The sequence below is a fragment of the Papaver somniferum genome, chromosome 5 (genome assembly GCF_003573695.1).
Source record: "Papaver somniferum cultivar HN1 chromosome 5, ASM357369v1, whole genome shotgun sequence".
Lineage (NCBI taxonomy): Eukaryota > Viridiplantae > Streptophyta > Magnoliopsida > Ranunculales > Papaveraceae > Papaver > Papaver somniferum.
Window position 1 is genome coordinate 65,347,309 of NC_039362.1, and position 15,656 is coordinate 65,362,964.

At 36.4% G+C, this 15,656-nt stretch overlaps 2 protein-coding genes across 2 annotated transcripts; both read left to right on the forward strand.

Moving 5' to 3' along the window:
- Positions 1 to 5,703: 5,703 nt before the first annotated feature.
- Positions 5,704 to 11,310, forward strand: LOC113281752 (lysine-specific demethylase JMJ25-like). Its single transcript, XM_026530576.1, has 14 exons — positions 5,704 to 6,001; positions 6,090 to 6,637; positions 6,719 to 6,861; positions 6,994 to 7,093; positions 7,213 to 7,345; positions 7,436 to 7,496; positions 7,917 to 8,604; positions 8,811 to 9,140; positions 9,455 to 9,985; positions 10,076 to 10,148; positions 10,514 to 10,599; positions 10,686 to 10,805; positions 10,884 to 10,954; positions 11,054 to 11,310. The coding sequence occupies exons 2-14, from the start codon at positions 6,122 to 6,124 to the stop codon at positions 11,148 to 11,150; spliced, it is 2,949 nt and encodes a 982-aa protein (XP_026386361.1). The 5' UTR covers positions 5,704 to 6,001; positions 6,090 to 6,121; the 3' UTR covers positions 11,151 to 11,310.
- Positions 11,311 to 11,508: 198 nt separating this feature from the next.
- LOC113281753 lies at positions 11,509 to 13,640 on the forward strand. Its single transcript, XM_026530577.1, has 2 exons — positions 11,509 to 11,833; positions 12,463 to 13,640. Exon 2 carries the CDS (start codon positions 12,623 to 12,625, stop codon positions 13,457 to 13,459), a length of 837 nt encoding a protein of 278 aa, XP_026386362.1. The 5' UTR covers positions 11,509 to 11,833; positions 12,463 to 12,622; the 3' UTR covers positions 13,460 to 13,640.
- The last annotated feature ends 2,016 nt before the right edge of the window (positions 13,641 to 15,656 follow it).

The window sequence follows — 15,656 nt, forward strand, 5'->3', positions numbered from 1 at the left end:
GTTTATACACAGTGCATGACTTTATAGAGCTTTCCATTTTGTTTCTACGCCTGGTGGAGGGAACAATCTCAAGCATATATACATCAGGTAACTCTTCATCTCTGAAGTACTAGTTTGTGTTCATTCCCCCTGTAGGGACGTGCACGTCATATATTGTTAACGTGTACATAGGTGTACACCATTTTATTGTCAATATCTACGTAGTTGTATACCGTTGAAGAGTGTACATAATTGTAGACCTGTGGATTGTTAATGTGTACATAGTTGTACACATGCTAATTATTAATATTTTTTTATTCAAGTTTTATTTTGAATAAAGTATCATATTACGTTAATAGCGGCATTCAATAGTAACATGCATCTGTAATTTCATAATTAGGGAACCAAGTGATGCTTTCAACTGTTATGACATTTTAACTCATTTTTTGCGTACACATGGTTTCTTAGTTGTATCTGAATACGTTATGAACGTTGTTAGATATACTTGCATTTGAAAGGAATTTATGTATATCCCCTGTGTACCTATACTTTCATTGAAACCCTTTGATTTTTTGCTTTTTTTTTTTTTTTTTTTTTTTTTTTTTTTTTTTTTTTTTGAATTTTGATGATCAGAAAGGTACTAGCCCTGGTGAACTAAGGAGGATTTCTAGTGTTGCTTAGGAGAATTCTGTGGGACAGTTTAAGGCTAGGGAATCTGGAAGTGGAAAATGCAAGAAGGTTTAGAGGAAGTTTGTTGGAGACTTTTACTAAGGCAAGGTAAATTTTTGTACTGGCTCTACAAAGTGTATTTTATGTGTACTACATATTTTTTACTAGCTCTATAAGGTGTATTTTCTTGTACACCAGTTACATGCATTTACTTTTGTTTGTTTTGTACTTCCTACACAAGGTGTATTTGATTGTACACCAGTTATACGCAGTGCAGTACAAATGCCATTACTTCGTTATTTTGCTTGATGTCCTGCTTATTTATTTGTCATTGTGGATTACGTTGCTTGTTTCGGTATCTTCGTTTAGACACTAAGCGAAGAGTTGGGCTTCCTTGCTACACAAAAATAATTTTTGAGTCACCGAACACATCTTAGTATCAGATGATAAATCTATTTTCTACCCGTTTTACTATATTAGTCTATTATCGTAGAATATGTGAAAAAATTCGTGTGCCTACTACAGTATTACATCAATCTCTATACATGCTAGTACTTCCATTGTACACACTGTCCATTTTAGTTTCTAAATAATCCATACTCGAATGTTTACTTAAAGGTATCTTTTTAGTCCCTTTTGTTATTACCTTTTCTTTGGAAATGGCTTTCAGCCTTCTGTAAACAAACCGAGAAAACCATGATGACTGGTTGTTATATATATTTCTACTTCTGGTTGGGTACAACACTGCAAGTGGCAGATAGTAGAATTTGATGGCAGCTGGAATCATTGCCCGTACTAAGGTAATGATAGTAGATTAGCAGAATTTGATGGCAGCTAGAGTTTGCAAAGTGTTAACACATAAATCTTTATAGTTAATAACCACCTGCAGATCCTAGATTTTTATAAAAAAGTAAGTCTCGCAGGATTCAAGGACTATTTTCAGTTAAGGTTTTCATGTGTACATAATTATACACATTTTATTGTTAATGTGTACGTAGTTGTACACCTGAAATGAATTTAGTAATCCAACTTCAAAAAACTAACAAGTCTGGACTGAAATGAATTTTATAGTTGCACTTAGTAAATTTCAGATGGACATGTATTTGGCTCAGATCTTCTGGGTTGTTCTCTAATTGTTAATATAATTGACTGATCTTTTTTGGTACATTCTAGGGTTGCTTGCTGGGAACTCCAAATGAATATAGGTTTCTAGGGGTAAGCAAGCTAATGAATTGAGATGAATATCCACAATGGTCTCCCCAGAAGCTGTCATCTGATCCTAACCTCAATGAAGCTGCTGAAGGTCTTCTTTTGGTGAGTTGAACTCAAATTGTGATTGTCCATTGTGACGAATATCACATGACATTCTAAACATGTACCTGAGCTTTGTATATGTTAACAACAAAATAAATGGCCACTCGAATTGATTTAGCAAATTATGTGTACCTGAATTAGTGATCAACTGCTATTTAAGAGTCGTTAATTGTTTGTTGTCAAAAAAATTACATGTGCACATATTAGTACCCCTGTAATATATAAGTGTATATTGTTGTACACATGTGACAGAAATAACAAATGTAGATTATAGCCCACTCTAGGACCTCTAATCAAATTTCAGTGTACATGTTGATACAACCAAACATCATGGTTATAAAATTGTTAACCATACTTGTATCAATTTAGAATTTCTCATATGTGATTGTATTCGTATGTGTTCACTAGTTTTTATATCTCGAAGCCAAAATATTGAAGCAGCATATCTTGCCAAGGCTCAGTAGTGTTTTCCTAGTTGTATTTTGAGAACATTATGTTTCTAGCACTACTGCATGTTGTTTTATTACCACTGTTACGGAGCCTGTTTCTTGTTTTTCTTTGAATTTGTGTTTGATGAACTCTTTTCTTACTCACAGGTTGTATGCACAGAAAGACCATAGAATGTCAGGACGTTATTTTTAAGAGAAAAGAGAAAGATTTTGAGATGTTGGCGGCCAAGGTAATGAAGAATAAAACATACAAGAACAGGTTAGTCTTACATAATGCTCAGAAGAATTATAATTTAAGGCTAGTGATCTTCTTAAATGCAATAATGGATGCTTTTCTGGTAGTGCATCGTTTGCAGAGTTTCCGATTTAGCTTGACATTGTCTCTTGGCATTCAGGTTACCATCATTCTATAATTGTACATAATGGTGCACCAGTAATACAAGTGTACAAAATGGTGAGCCTATAACAAGATGAGTGCAGGTTGATTTCACTTTTATTCTCATCCTAGAAACAATCCTTTTTTAGGATCACTGTCATTCTCATCCTAGAAACAAGCATATTTTATTTTTATTTGACCGCCCCCAAAATAAACATATATATCATTTTTACCAAGCTCTAAATGACAAATATGCCCATCTTTGTGAAACAGATGAGTGCCTAGTTCTATAAGAGCTTGCAACTAGTATTATGAAGGTGCCTTTGTATGGTGAAATTGTTAAAATATGTTTGGGTTTCTTTTGAATTTGTTTGTTATACGGACTAATCTGATTACCTGTATTTTTTATGAAGAGTGAAGAAATATTATAACTGGTTCAATAGGCTCAGGTGTAAGAGCTCATGGGAACAAATGCAAACACGTCGCATTTTCCCATGATTACGCTGGGTAATTCATGCGAAGGTGGAAGAAGAGTTAGAGTTGCAGTTGTTTGTGGGGATGAACAAGTTAAATTATCAGGTGCATGTGAGACACTGGCAACAAATATGACGATTTTAGTACGCACAAGGATGAGCCTTATTGGATAACAAGATTTAAGTGGATTCGCTTCCGTAGATGAGGCTAAAATTTGTCTTAGGTGGACGATTTAAGTTGTGTGTAATATACATGATCTAAGTTATGCGTAATGTACAGGCTGGTGTTTTTGGATTTTCTGGATTTTTGTAGAAGTGTACATGTTTGTACACCAATGTAAATTAAGAATTTTTAAAAGTCAGAATTATATAGTCATATGGGTACTCTTTTTGTAGCTCTCGGAAAGTTCTTTTCGAATATATAAAGTTTGCGAATTTTGGACAAACAGTTCGAAAGACAAATTGATTTCAATAATATATTATTTAAAACCGCTAACATCATCATGAGTCACTTTGGACTAAATTGCAAATATTTGGACTAAATTGTAAATTAGGAAGGTTATTTGTGTATTTTTCATAAAAAAAGATTAATTTGTACCTAGTTGAATGGGTTAGGACTAACTAGTATATTTGCATGGGATTTTGGACTAAACCGTATTTTTCCCATCAAGATTTTCGTTATCTTTCGAGCAATGTTGTACATCGCCACCTCGTATTAACCGATCCCGGGATGGTCACTTTGTAGGTCTAAAGCAAAACGTGTCCTATGTATGGGTCAATTTAGATAGAGCTACGTCCATCGAAATTGGAGAGACCCGGCCATATTCTTGTCCACCATAGTATATGTGTAGCTCTTCTGAAACAATTATCAGGGGCCATGAAAAATCTCTACCATAAATGTATACACACCACCTTTCCTTAGACTATTGATTACTGCCCGCATAAGCATCATTCGACTAATCAGTTTTTACTAAGAGCATCTCCAATGCAAGGGGTAGATGTCTTAAATTAGTATGACATATAGGATTTAATACTTTTTTCACCAAAGTTTCATCTCCAGTGCAAAGGTGAGGGTCATAGGTAAGATGACATGGCTAAAGTTGGGGTAAAGGAGAAAGTCTAAATAAGACTTTCTTCATGACCTTCAGTCATAAGTCCACATCATCTTTTGTGTCTAGATTTAGACAAAAAGTGTAAGATAGGACTTTGGGGATTGGAGATGGATTTTTTGTAGAGAGCATTTCTCTTTATTATTGTTTGTCTTATAGTAAATGACCCACAACCAAAAGGTATAAATAAGACATCCACATAGGATGACCTTGACCTCTAGCATTGGAGATGCTCTGAGAGTTTTACTATACAACTTTTGTACCCAAACAAGAAGGGTGGATTTATCGAATCAACATTGTTAATTGGGTGCCGGATTATTGGGGAGCTATGATGCACCGATACTGATACGGGGACACTGATACGGCGATACTGATACGGGGATTCGTCAATTTTCAAAAAAAGGGGGATACGAGATACGATGTGATTCATGTACTTGTTAAAAATATTTTATATAATAATAATTGATTTTAGTGAAAAATCATATAAAATAAAAAAAATCCGATAAATACTGTTTGGAATATTAAAAAAAGATAGATAAAAATTATCTAACATCTCGCTCACCCATCAAATATCTAACTGTCTTCATCAAAAATCACGGTTTCTAGTTCTTGCTCATCAAGTGAAACATTTTCTGCTTTAAGTTTTCCCACATGTCAAGTGGATCAAATGCATCTACACTAATATCTCACATTCCACTTTCTTCGATCCTTTTGGTAGAAGATTGTTGTGAGCAAACATTATTCTCAACATTTTGGGGTTCAATCTTATTTCTCTTAAGTGAATGGATAAAATTATATGTGCTCCAATTTCTCTCTGAATAACACGAGGAACATGGTTGCCCAAGAAACCTTACAACTAAATATTTGTAACAATGGAGATGAAGCACCACAAAATAACTAACAAGTTTTATTTCTTTATAGTCACATGTTATCGGGTTTAGATATAATTTTTCTATGTGTTTATGAGTACAAATATCTCTAAATATTTAGATTTTATGTATAAAATTATAAATATATGGATTTTGCATATAAAAATATATGCTAAAACTAGGAAGTATCTCCTCACAGAGTATCATAGGGGTATCCCAAAGTATCCCCTATCCTTTTTGTAATTAAAAAAAGATACTTTAAATTGAGTATCTGACACGTATTCCCGGGTATCCCCAAGTATCTGATACTGATACGGCGCCGACACGGATACGTCATCAATATTAAAGTATCCGTGCTTCATAGTTGGGGAGGGTACCAAAATTCATATGAGACATAAGACTTTTTAGTTTGGCTTATATGGGTTTTGGTATCCTCCCTAGTAAACGGTACCCCAGTACCAGCCATGTCGAATCAAGGTCAGTTCCCCGCATGAGTTAATTCAGTCAAATCGAACTCCATTAATCAAAATAGAAGGTTCTTTATTTAAACGGACTGTAATTCCAATGGTAAAGAAGAAGAAGGAAAAAACTTCCTCAGCAATTACAATTACAATTAGGGCGAAAAAAACATCCCCATTGTTGATTAGTCCATAACCGACGACAACGATCAAGAAATTTCGTGTATATCTTTCTTCAAACCTCATTGAAAGAGTAGGGAAAGAGGAGATTATCCAAACCCTAGTTTTCCACAACCTCACGTAAGGTATTATTACAATCCAAATTTATATTTTTCTTAAATTTATCGTTATTTCCTTTGCCTATTGAAGTTCTTATCAGTTTTGATAAATTAGGGCTCACTTTAAGATAACTGAATTAAGGAATCATGGATTATACGCGACCCTCTAGTAATTTTGAGGACAATGGCGGAATACCAGAGGATTTGCGGTGTAAAAGATCAGATGGGAAGCAATGGAGATGTAGTGCACTGTCTATGCCAGACAAGACTGTATGTGAAAAGCACTATATTCAAGCAAAGAAGAGAGCTGCAAATTCTGCGCTGCGAGCTAATATGAAGAAAGCCAAGAGAAATCTAGATAGTGATGGTTATATGGATAGTAGAAATGATGAAGATGACACTCCGATGAGCTTAAAAGGTGGAGAGTTTTCCTCTTCTCCTGTAATGTACAACAAGAAGGTCCCTAGACCACAGTATTCTCCTGAATCATCTCCATTGAGGATTGCACCTACCCGTAATCCTATAAGGTTGAATGATGAGTTACAAAGAGATCTTGGACTGTTTGACGAGAACCGCAGCACTATGTATACGTCACCAACCCCTTCTGCTGTGGAATCATCAAGGAGCAAAGATCTGAATAACTTTGATGCTAATGCTTTGCCGGTTAGTTGTTGGTTTGAGTGTATTTTTCCCCTCTAAAATCTTACTTCACCATTTTTAAAATTGATGTCTCTTATTGTTTAGGAAAACTCTGATGGAAGCACGGATTCTTCTTATGGTGCGGGCGGACTAACTTGCCATCAGTGCCGAAAGAATGATACATCTAGAGTTGTTTGGTGTTCGAAATGTGATAAGAGAGGTTACTGTGACGAATGTGCATCTAAATGGTAAGGTTGCATTTCGTAAATGATAAGAGAGGTCATGTTGTTTAAATATGGCTTGCAAGTAATTGTTTTGTTGCAGACCCAAATTGCTCATGGAAAGTGTAAATTTCCATCTCATGTTAAATCTCTTCATAGGTACCCTGACATCCTGTTGGAAGAAATTCAAAAGGCATGTCCTGCATGTCGTGGAACGTGCAATTGCAGGGTGTGCTTACGAGGAGATAATATGATGAAGGTATACAATAAATTTCTTTTGTAAGATTGGGAGCTCATGTGCCCTAAAAGAAGGTGTTAATGGATTCATCTTCACCAAGTGTTCACATATGACCTTTTGATCCTCCTTTTGTTTTGCAGGTTAAGATACAGGAGATAGGTGGCCCAGATAAGTTGCAACATCTGTATTGCCTGTTATCTTCAATTTCTCCTGTAATCAAGCAGATACACTCTGACCAGTGTCTTGAACTGGAGTTGGACGCCAAGGTTCATGGTACAGTAAAATTTTCATTTGATACATACAAACTACCAAATTATATGAAGTATATCTATATGACGTGTTCTGTTTTTTTCTCATCTCCAGGTCCAGGAACTAAAGTGGATATTCCCAGGGCAAAGGTGAATGCAGATGAGCAGATGTGCTGGTAAGTTCTTGATGTTTTAACTAACTTTAACACAAACCAGTCGATAAATATACAATCCAACATTGGATGGTACTAGATACTACAGGATCTTGTGGGTCAAAAATTTGTATGATCAGCCTAGAAGATATCAGCGAAATCGTGCCCTCCTGTAGTGGATTTTAGCCTACTCTGAAAAGGAAACATTATGTCTTTTGACCAAGCATGCTCTCCCTTTGGCTTAGGCAATGGCCGGTTATGACCTGTCAAGTAGAGCCAATGCATACATAGTTTAGTATGAACTATTAATCGAATATTATATGTATAGGTTAGTTATTGCCTACTAGATTTTCACAGTTGGATTTCTGACATAACTCAAAAGGCTCTAATTTGGCCATGTTCCATATGTTAGGGAATATCGATTAATCTCCGTTGTATGTGTAGCAATTGCTGTAGGATGCCGATCATCGATTATCACCGGCACTGTACAAACTGCTTGTATGATCTATGCCTTACATGTTGTCGGGATCTCCGGCAAGAGTCTCTTACTACAGTGAATGTTGAATCAACGGAAACACAGATTTCAGATAGAACCCAGGAAGGAGCAGTTGTGGTAGAGCAACAGAATTCTTTGGAGATGAGAAAGAAGTTTGCGGAACGTTTTCCTAGTTGGAAAGCCAATACCATCGGTGCTATCCCATGCCCACCAAAAGAGTCTGGTGGCTGTGGTTCCCCATCATTAGCCCTAAGACGTATCTTCAAGATGAATTGGGTTGCAAAGTTGGTGAAAAATGTCGAGGAAATGGTTAGTGGATGCAAGGAATATGATGACAGTCAGCAACCTTTTCCATCACATGACTCTAAGCTGTGCCAGTTTGCACACAGAGAAGAGGCAGGCGATAATTACCTTTATTGCCCAGTATCTGAAGATATCAAGCTTGAAGGGATTGGCCCTTTTCAGAAACATTGGGTCAAGGGCGAACCTGTTATTGTGAAGGAGGTCTGTGATTGCACCTCAAGTTCAAGTTGGGATCCAATGATTATATGGAGAGGAATTCGGGAGACTGCAGATGAGAAAGCGAAAGATGAAAACAGAATTGTGAAGGCCATAGATTGCTTAGACTATTCTGAGGTACACATCTGCGAGCATTGCTAGTTCAGGAAAAATTTAATTCTATTATTCCTGCTCACATTTTTACTTGTATTTTTGTTTTATGCTTGTATACCTGAAAAGTCCATTGGCACTCTTTATTATTAAGAAACTAGCAGACTGGCATCCCACTTGCTTTTATTTATCTAGGAATTGTTTAAGCTAATAGTGACTTCACATGATGGCAGGTTGATATTGAACTTGGTCAATTCATCAAAGGATATTCAGAGGGTAGAATCCATGAAAATGGTTGGCCTGAAATGTTGAAAGTGAAGGATTGGCCATCTCCCAGTGCTTCTGAGGAGTTTTTGCTGTGCCAGAGACCTGAATTTATCAGTAAACTTCCACTGCTCGAGTATATCCATTCCAAGTGGGGTCTCTTAAATGTTGCTGCAAAGCTACCTCATTATTCATTACAGAATGATGTAGGACCAAAAATATTCATTTCTTATGGGTCATATGAAGAACTTGGTAGAGGTGATTCGGTGACCAATCTCCACGGCAATATGCGGGACATGGTATGTTGTTTGATTTCTTTCATCCTAACACAGGGTTTTTGATTTATAGTTTGTTCTTGATCCTACATTTGACCTTCAGCCTGAGCTTTCTGGTACTATTTTGGATTGCGGGATTCCTACTTCTGTCTGATAAAAAAACAGCGAATTCTTCAGTTTCTCCACTTCAACAAGTAGAATAGATTTTGATCTATGGATTTTGATAATAATACTAACACACATCTATGGTGTACTAAAATGAATCTGCGAAACTACTAACGGAGCCTTTGTTTGCTGACGAAATGGTTAATCTTTTTATGTCTGCTGAAATTTCATAGGTATACTTGTTGATGCATACTTTTGAAGTGAAACTGAAAGGTTGGCAGCGGACTAAAATTGAAAAGTTACAGAAAACTTTTAGAGAATCAGAGGCCAATACATCAGATGGAGATGTACAAGCTAATTCTGGTGAGGTGGGAAAATCACCTGACTTCTCCCCTGATGAGCTTGTTAAACAAAATGAAGGTATTGCTGGGTTAACCACAAGTAAAGATAAGGTCATGGAGAATGAAGCAGTAAATTCGTCTGGGTTAACCACAAGTAAAGATGAGATCATGGAGGATGAAGTAGTGAATAGTGCTGGGTTAACCACAAGGAAAGATGAGATCATGGAGGATCAAGTAGTAAACGGGATCGAAGCCACTTCTGGTGGTGAGAGGAAGGAAGATGCTGAATATGTAGCATCAGAAAATGCTCCTGTTGGAGCCATTTGGGATGTTTTCCGCCGCCAGGATGTCCCAAAGCTGATTGAGTATTTAAGAGTCCATGGCAAGGAGTTTAAGAAGTCTACTAATCTCCCAACTGATTCGGTAAGTTTTTTTTTAGTTCTTTTTACAGAAGTTCTGCACTATTGTTTTACACTTTTAACTTTATACTGATTCGTTATTATCCGATTCCAGGTCATGAACCCACTTTATGATCAAGTTACATTCCTGAACAGAGATCATAAAAGAAAACTAAAGGAGGAAGCTGGTAAGAGCATAATCTATTAGCTATCATACTTTGTGAATTTGTAAATTTATGAATGCTAGTAAGACATTGTTTTTATTGCTGTATCTACGTGCGATGAATAGGTATGTATGGACATTTGCATCATATCTAGAGAGTTTCTTACATAAATTAATCCGAATGGACTACATTAGGTTCCTACCCTAGCCTCTCAGGGGTTGGAAAGCAAGAGACGGCCAGCGATTATCTGCTGATATTAGTTTGGACATCCTATTAGGCCTATTTTGTCTTTGTCATGCCATTTGTTTCAAGGATGGGATAACTGTAGTACATTAAATTTATGCCCTATTTAGTTCTGTACTAATTTTTTTGCTCTTTTTCTTTTATAGGTATAGAGCCATGGACATTTGAGCAACGGTTAGGAGAGGCCGTCTTCGTTCCTGCTGGATGTCCTTTCCAAGTGAGGTATCTTCAGGTAAGAGGAACACCGATTTCACCTCCAAAGTCGTTTCATTGTTTCTTCATCCGTCTTTCTGATTTTCTATTCTTTACATCTTTCAGTCTTCAGTCCATTTGGCCCTTGATTTTCTGTCTCCTGAAAGCTTAGGGGAGTCCATAAGATTGGCCGAAGAAATCCGCCATCTTCCGAACGACCATGGAGCGAAGTTCCAAATGCTAGAGGTTCTTTACAATTTTTTTTTTTTCAAAGCCATAATTTCTATTTCATCCATAACATTGCTAATCTATTTTGATACACAGGTGGGAAAGATGTCACTATATGCAGCTAGTTCTGCCATTAGAGAAGTTGAAAAATTGGCACTTGACCCCAAGTATGTAAACCTCCATTTTTTTTGGCTTCTGCTGAAATAATAATTCTTGTTCTATCCATCGTATTAAACCTCGGTTTCATCGTATTTCTGTGTTCTCAGAGCTGGTTTTGGATTTGAAGATCCAAATTTAACTGCATTGGTCTCAGAGAATTTGGAGAAAATGATTAGACGGCGGCAGCAAATTGCATGTATTTGAACTTTCAGAAATGGATTTTTTTTTTTTTTTTTTTGATCGATCTGAAATGTATAATTCTTAATTGCATTTCTAAGTAAATCTACCTGTAAAAAGATATAGTTTCAACATTCAACTAATGTATCTCGTGCATATATATACACACTGTTATTTTTTATTTTAAGCTGTATATTGTTTGGTATATGTTTTGACCAATCTAAAATTCCTTGCACTTAAACGTGGTATCCGTTGTGCCTGTTATATCCAACCATTTGTAGTAGATTAGTCTAGAATGGTACTTAACATCTTCCAGAGCTGTTTTTCCTAAACTGTCCAATTGGTGTGATACAATCTGTGATGGCATAGCATGTGGCAAACAAAATGAACGAATGCAATTCCCTCCGGTACGTCGTAACATGGCGCCACGAGCATTAAAAAGGGAGAATAGCAAGAGCCGCAACAGTCCAAGACCAGTAACGCTTTTTCGTTTGGTGCCGTAAATCTTTTCCAAACAAAAACAAAACAAAGAAAACCGGAAACAAAAAAGAGAAGCATTTTGTTTTCCGGAGAGAATTCGAGAGATACAGAGAGAGACTGTCTGTTGATCTTCTAACCTAATCTCTTGAAAACCCTTTTTTTTCTACAGAGGCGCTGAGCTATGATTATTTCTTTTATCTCATCGTTGAATTGCTGCTGAGGTTTAATTGGTAAATTTTCCTTTTCTCATCTTATGAACAACAACAAATTGCAAAATTTCTTGTTTTATTTATATGGATCGGTTTTTGGTGTTAAATTACATGTTTTCTTCTTAGTATTTTCCTTTCTATGTGATTAATTAGGTTTTTTTGGCTGTCATTTATATGTTTCTTCGAATATAGGCAAGGAATTTGTTTGCATCTTCGTATGTTACTAGTTTAATTATTGATTCTAGAACCAAACTCGTATATTCGTTGGTTTTCAGTTTAAGTGTAGATGAATCGTTTTTATGTGAGTCTTATGTAACGAAAGATAATCGTCAAGCATAAATTTTCTAGGTTTTATAAGAGAAAGCTGTGCAACTGAGCAGTATCCTAATTCTTCCATGTTAAATTTTGCTATACAGAAGTACTTCGTTCCGAATTTAAGATGATAGTGCAAACTGCTTCTTTTTTGACCAAATGATGTGTATTTATCAGCGATCACCAATAATAGAACTTCCGTTGTCAACTATGTGCCCTAATATGTAATGTATTCTTGTTTCAAATAAAGCACTAGGTCTAGGTGGTTATTTTCTCAGAATTCCAATGGTATATTATTGGAATGCAATTCCTTGAGGATTTCTTGTTTTTTTGCTTAGGTTGGGTGTTGAGTTACAGATGTCAATGTTAGTAGCACTAGTTAACGGGACATTCTGGAGGATTGGATTCTTAATCAAGAGAATCTTTACACTAAAGCAATCTCTGCAGCCTCGAGTGTTGATGTCTTCTCTGTAATCAGTCTTTTCTGCCTCTTTTACCATGTGGAGTTTCGCATCAAATGCCTTTTCTGGAGCTACTGGACAGAAGAAGAACTCTCCTCAGCAAAGCCAAGCGTGTTCCGAATGCTCAGATGACGAAGTTTCTTCCAACCCTACCAGAGACGAAGGACTAGAATGCCCTATATGTTGTGAATCCTTCAACATTGTCGAGAATGTCCCCTACGTGTTATGGTGCGGTCACACTCTCTGCAAGAACTGTATCTTGGCGCTTCAATGGGCTGTCGTGAAATTTCCCACCCTACCAATTCAGCTCCCACTCTTCATCTCTTGTCCATGGTGCCACCTACTATCATTTCGGTTGGTTTACAAAGGCAATCTCAAATTCCCACGCAAGAACTTCTTCCTCCTTTGGATGGTTGAGAGCTTAAACGGAGATAGAGTGAAGATTCAACATTCTGATTCTTCCTTCGCTGCAAACAATCATCAACAAGTCTGGCCTTCAAACAATATATCTACTGGAAGAAGTCAAGTTAATAGTAACCCCGTCAACTTAAGGAGGGCAACAGCTACTACTCACGGGGACCATCAGGAACAACGTAGGCCCATTCCAAACCAAGTGATCACCATGGGTAACTATCTCAACAGGGAGAGCCTTAATTCGACCCTACGAAAATCACTGGTTTTTTTCGTGAACATAACAGCAAAATTCCCCTTGGTCGTGGTATTTCTTCTTATCATCTTGTATGCGGTTCCTGCCAGTGCTGCTATATTGCTTTTGTACATACTTGTCACTGTCCTGTTTGCATTTCCTTCATTTCTTATACTGTGTTTTGCATACCCTAGTTTGGATTGGCTGGTAAGGGAAATCATTACGTAAACATGAGGTTGCATTTGGATCATACACTGATGAACCTGTTTTAGGTGTAACGACAATGGTTGCTGCAAATAATCCATTGTTTCAGGTGTTGTAGTTTATTTTTTTGCCAATGCTCTTATAGATAATTTTGTAAGAACCATTGTAAAGATTTCATCTATGTAAACTATATGTTGTTTTCGTATCAGCCTCTAATTAAAGATAACTAAGGTCTTGCCTTTCACATTAGGGGCTCAGTGTCGGAGAGCTCGTCCCGGTGATGAATTCTGAACCAAATTTTGCTGCTGATTTAATTTTATTCTTGTGTAGTTGGCAAAGTTCTTGATGTCTATGACCCAACTACTTGATTAAATGAGGATTAATTCCCTAATTCAGAGTATCAAGGGACTTATAACTACATATATGAAGTATAATTCAAGGATAAATCAATGGATGCCCCTTTTTCTTGCCCTGTACTTGAGTTTCTTGTTGTTTTTTTCTTTTTCTTTTTCAAACTTTACTAGTTGGACCCAATAACAGGGTCATTTTTTTTTTTGGGTGAAAAAGACCACATTATTTTTCCTTAAAAACGTACCAATTAGTGTTTTTAAAAACAAGATAATTTAGTTTGTTATTAAACATTGACACTCTCTACCACTAATTCCAGTTGTGTCTTTTGACACTGGCAAGAAGAATTTCCGAAAATCTTTGGATCCGAAGTCTCAAAATTTCTTAAACTGGAAATCTCTAGGAACCCTTGAAATTTCTCATTGCTATTGTACATGCTATTATACCTGAACTTCGAAGCATATTCATAGTTGTAAGAGACTTGTGAGTCACTGCCCAAAATGTAAAACTAACTTTTGTTTATAAAGAGAAAAAGTAAGAAAAGGACCTTACTGCAGAGCAACATTGAGAGAGTATTTTTCGGTCAAAAACGCAAATTTTGCTATCTCAAGCTTACTGTCAATGTTAAATGTATAAAACTATATCTTGATTTCTAGTCTACTAACGTCAAGTCTCGAATTAGGATTAGAGTATGGTAGTTGAGTATCACACTTCACTGAATAACCCTCAAATATAGAAGACTGAAGATTAAACGAAGACATTTGAAGAAGTTCATCAACAAACAGCCATGTGAAGACTGAACTATCATATTATTCACGGTATTTAACATTCTATCTTATGAGACTATGTCGTATCATTTTAGTAAATTTAATATTACAAAGAAGAAATCTCTTGTCAAACTCGTTTTGATAATTCTCTCAAAATATGATTTAAGCAATGGATGTTCATAGATCCTTAACAATCTTGGTTGAGAACAATTTATCGTTCATGAACTATTTTTGTTTCAAGTTGATCATTTGGAAATTGCCCAAGCAATGATATTTATTGTCTATGGCGATAAAGAATGTTCAGAATTTTTTAAAGAGAGTTTTCATAACTTACTGAAATTCTGGACACAAGGTTAGTATGCATTACCCAGTACGCATTACCCTATTGATCTGAGTTCCGGAATAGAGAAGGTACGCATACCCGGTACGCGTACCCTAAGGTTCTGAGCTCGTGAATGGAAGGGAGGGATTCATACCCATTACACAACCCCTGAGATCTGAGTTCGTGAATGTCTAAGGGTACACATACCCGGTACGTGCACTCAACAGCCTGAGTTCACAGACTGGTCCAGAAGTATGCGTACTCCTATACATACCTACCTAGTACAAACTAAGCAGATGCTCATAAACTAGTTTCACATATACGTTTGGTATTGCTACAACTCTCTTAAGATAACTGTGTTCACTAAATCACTTCGAGTTTGTGAATCATGGTTTAGTCTTGAGTGTTAATTAACACTACTTATGGTTGAACGTTCAAAAGACATATTTTCCAATACGAACTATCATTGTACACGGTTTCAAAACCCTGGACCATAGTTTTTCTGTGTAATTAGACGGACTTCTCACATGCTTACATGAATTCTTAATAAGAATTTCATCTAAACTAAGGAAGTGTTTGGTTGGATCTTATGTTATCTTATCTTAGCTACCAAGAGCCTTGAAAATCTATAAATAAAGAGACTCACGCAACATGATTTCTCAATTCCTGGCACTTCTGTGTCCTAGTTGCTTACTAAAGTCGTCCTCTAAAAACCTAGTTTCCTGTGAAGCCAGGTCCGACTATCTTTTACCTGATAGTTTATGTATCATGATCTTGTTCTTAA